This window comes from Carlito syrichta, unplaced genomic scaffold (assembly GCF_000164805.1).
Source record: "Carlito syrichta isolate Samal-C Ts95f unplaced genomic scaffold, Tarsius_syrichta-2.0.1 Scaffold307240, whole genome shotgun sequence".
Classification (NCBI taxonomy): domain Eukaryota; kingdom Metazoa; phylum Chordata; class Mammalia; order Primates; family Tarsiidae; genus Carlito; species Carlito syrichta.
Genome location: NW_007251336.1, coordinates 55,385 through 57,013, shown reverse-complemented (window position 1 = coordinate 57,013; position 1,629 = coordinate 55,385). Strand labels below are relative to the sequence as shown.

The 1,629-nt window shown below is 43.0% G+C and overlaps 1 protein-coding gene across 1 annotated transcript in view; it reads left to right on the top strand.

Annotated features, from left to right (window-relative positions):
* Nucleotides 1-1,629, top strand: part of RNF168 (ring finger protein 168) — a 35,559-nt gene that overhangs the window by 631 nt on the left and 33,299 nt on the right. The window contains exon 2 of the mRNA XM_008064227.1: nt 428-764. Within this exon, the coding sequence (XP_008062418.1) occupies nt 464-764 (301 nt within the window). The 5' untranslated portion in view covers nt 428-463. The remainder of the gene's footprint in view (nt 1-427; nt 765-1,629) is intronic.

The following is a 1,629-nucleotide window of genomic DNA, read 5'->3' as shown; positions in this document are numbered from 1 at the left end:
CGGGAGCGGCCACTGCACTCCAGTCTGGGCGACAGAGTGAGACCCCAACTCAAAAAAAAGGACAGTGGCCGGGCGCCTTGGCTCACGCCTGTAGTCCCAGCACCTTGGGAGGCCGAGGCGGGAGGATGACTTGAGGCCAGGAGTTCGAGTCCAGCTTCGGCAATATATCGAGACCCTGTCTCAAAAAACAAACAAAAATAAATAAATAAAAAACCCAAGTATCATAAACTACTTTAAAAAATAAAATGGATAAGTGCATTGTCTTTCAGGATATTGCTGTTTGCGTGACCCTTAGGGCGCCTTTTGCTTCAAGACGTGTTTGATGCACTCGTTTTTTGAGTTCTGATATTCTGCTGGGCATAATATTTAAACAAAATTGTTAACTTGCTTTCTGTTGGCCGAAAATACGATTCCTTTTTTCTTTCAGGTGTTGAGATTGAATAGACCTTATTAGCATATTAAAATGGCTGTGCCCAAAGACGCCGTCCCTTCTTTGTCGGAATGCCAGTGCCAGATCTGTATGGAAATCCTAATCGAGCCCGTAACCCTTCCTTGTAACCACACGCTGTGTAATCCATGCTTCCAGTCGACTGTCGAAAAGGCCTCCCTGTACTGTCCCTTCTGTCGCCGTCGGGTATCTTCGTGGACTCGGTACCATGCCCGGAGAAATTCTCTGATCAACATGGAACTGTGGAAAACCATTCAAAAACACTATCCAAAGGAATGCAAGCTTAGAGCCTCTGGGCAAGAATCGGAGGAAATCGGTGAGTAAAATCCAGCGTGTTTATTGGCGGGAAAAAACCCGATCTTTTACAAAGTAATTGCTATTTCTTCATTAAAAAAAAAAAAAAAGGAAAAACAAAACCACCTGACTAGTATTTGTCTAAGTAGTTCTCAGAGGTTTGGGGCTTTATGGGCCCCCGTATGTCGATGAAAGTCAAGGGCAAGATTTTGTCAGTTCTAATGCCTGCAGTGTTCACTTGGTGTTTGTTGGGTTAAAAGATGAAAGAAGAAAAACATTGCTCGTTTAGAGCCTTCTGTCATATGAAAAGCTATGTAAAAATTCATAGTGGGCAATTGGAGTGTGCAGCAGCAACAGGCTTCCCATTCATGTGCCTCTTACTTTCAATCACTTTCCCTGATTTACTTTTGTGTACACCTTATTCATTTAATTCTTTCTTCTCTTCTCTTTAGGCTCATGTAACGATCCTAAAATAGCTTTCTATTACCGCTTTATCTAATTCAGTCACTTTTAGTTAAAGCTCTACACCAGGTGGACTCAAGAGCCCCAAACGAAACGCTTAGTAACCTGCCTCTACTCAAGTGAACAGTGACCTGTGAGGTGTTTCCTGCCTAGGCTTTGAGTGGTGCCTGTGCTCTGGTGCACCTGCCTTTTAAAATTTACTTATTGTTAAGAAATATTTAACAAAATTTGCCATTTTAAACAAGTTACTTTTTTAAAAAGTTACCATACAATTCATCAATTAAAAATGTACAATTTGCCGGGCTCGGTGGCTCAGCCTGTAATCCTGCGCCTTTGGGAGGCTGAGGTGAGTGAATTGCCTGAGCCCGCAGGTTCGAGACCCGCCTGGGCAATTTGGCGAGACCTCATCTCTACATAATCAAAAT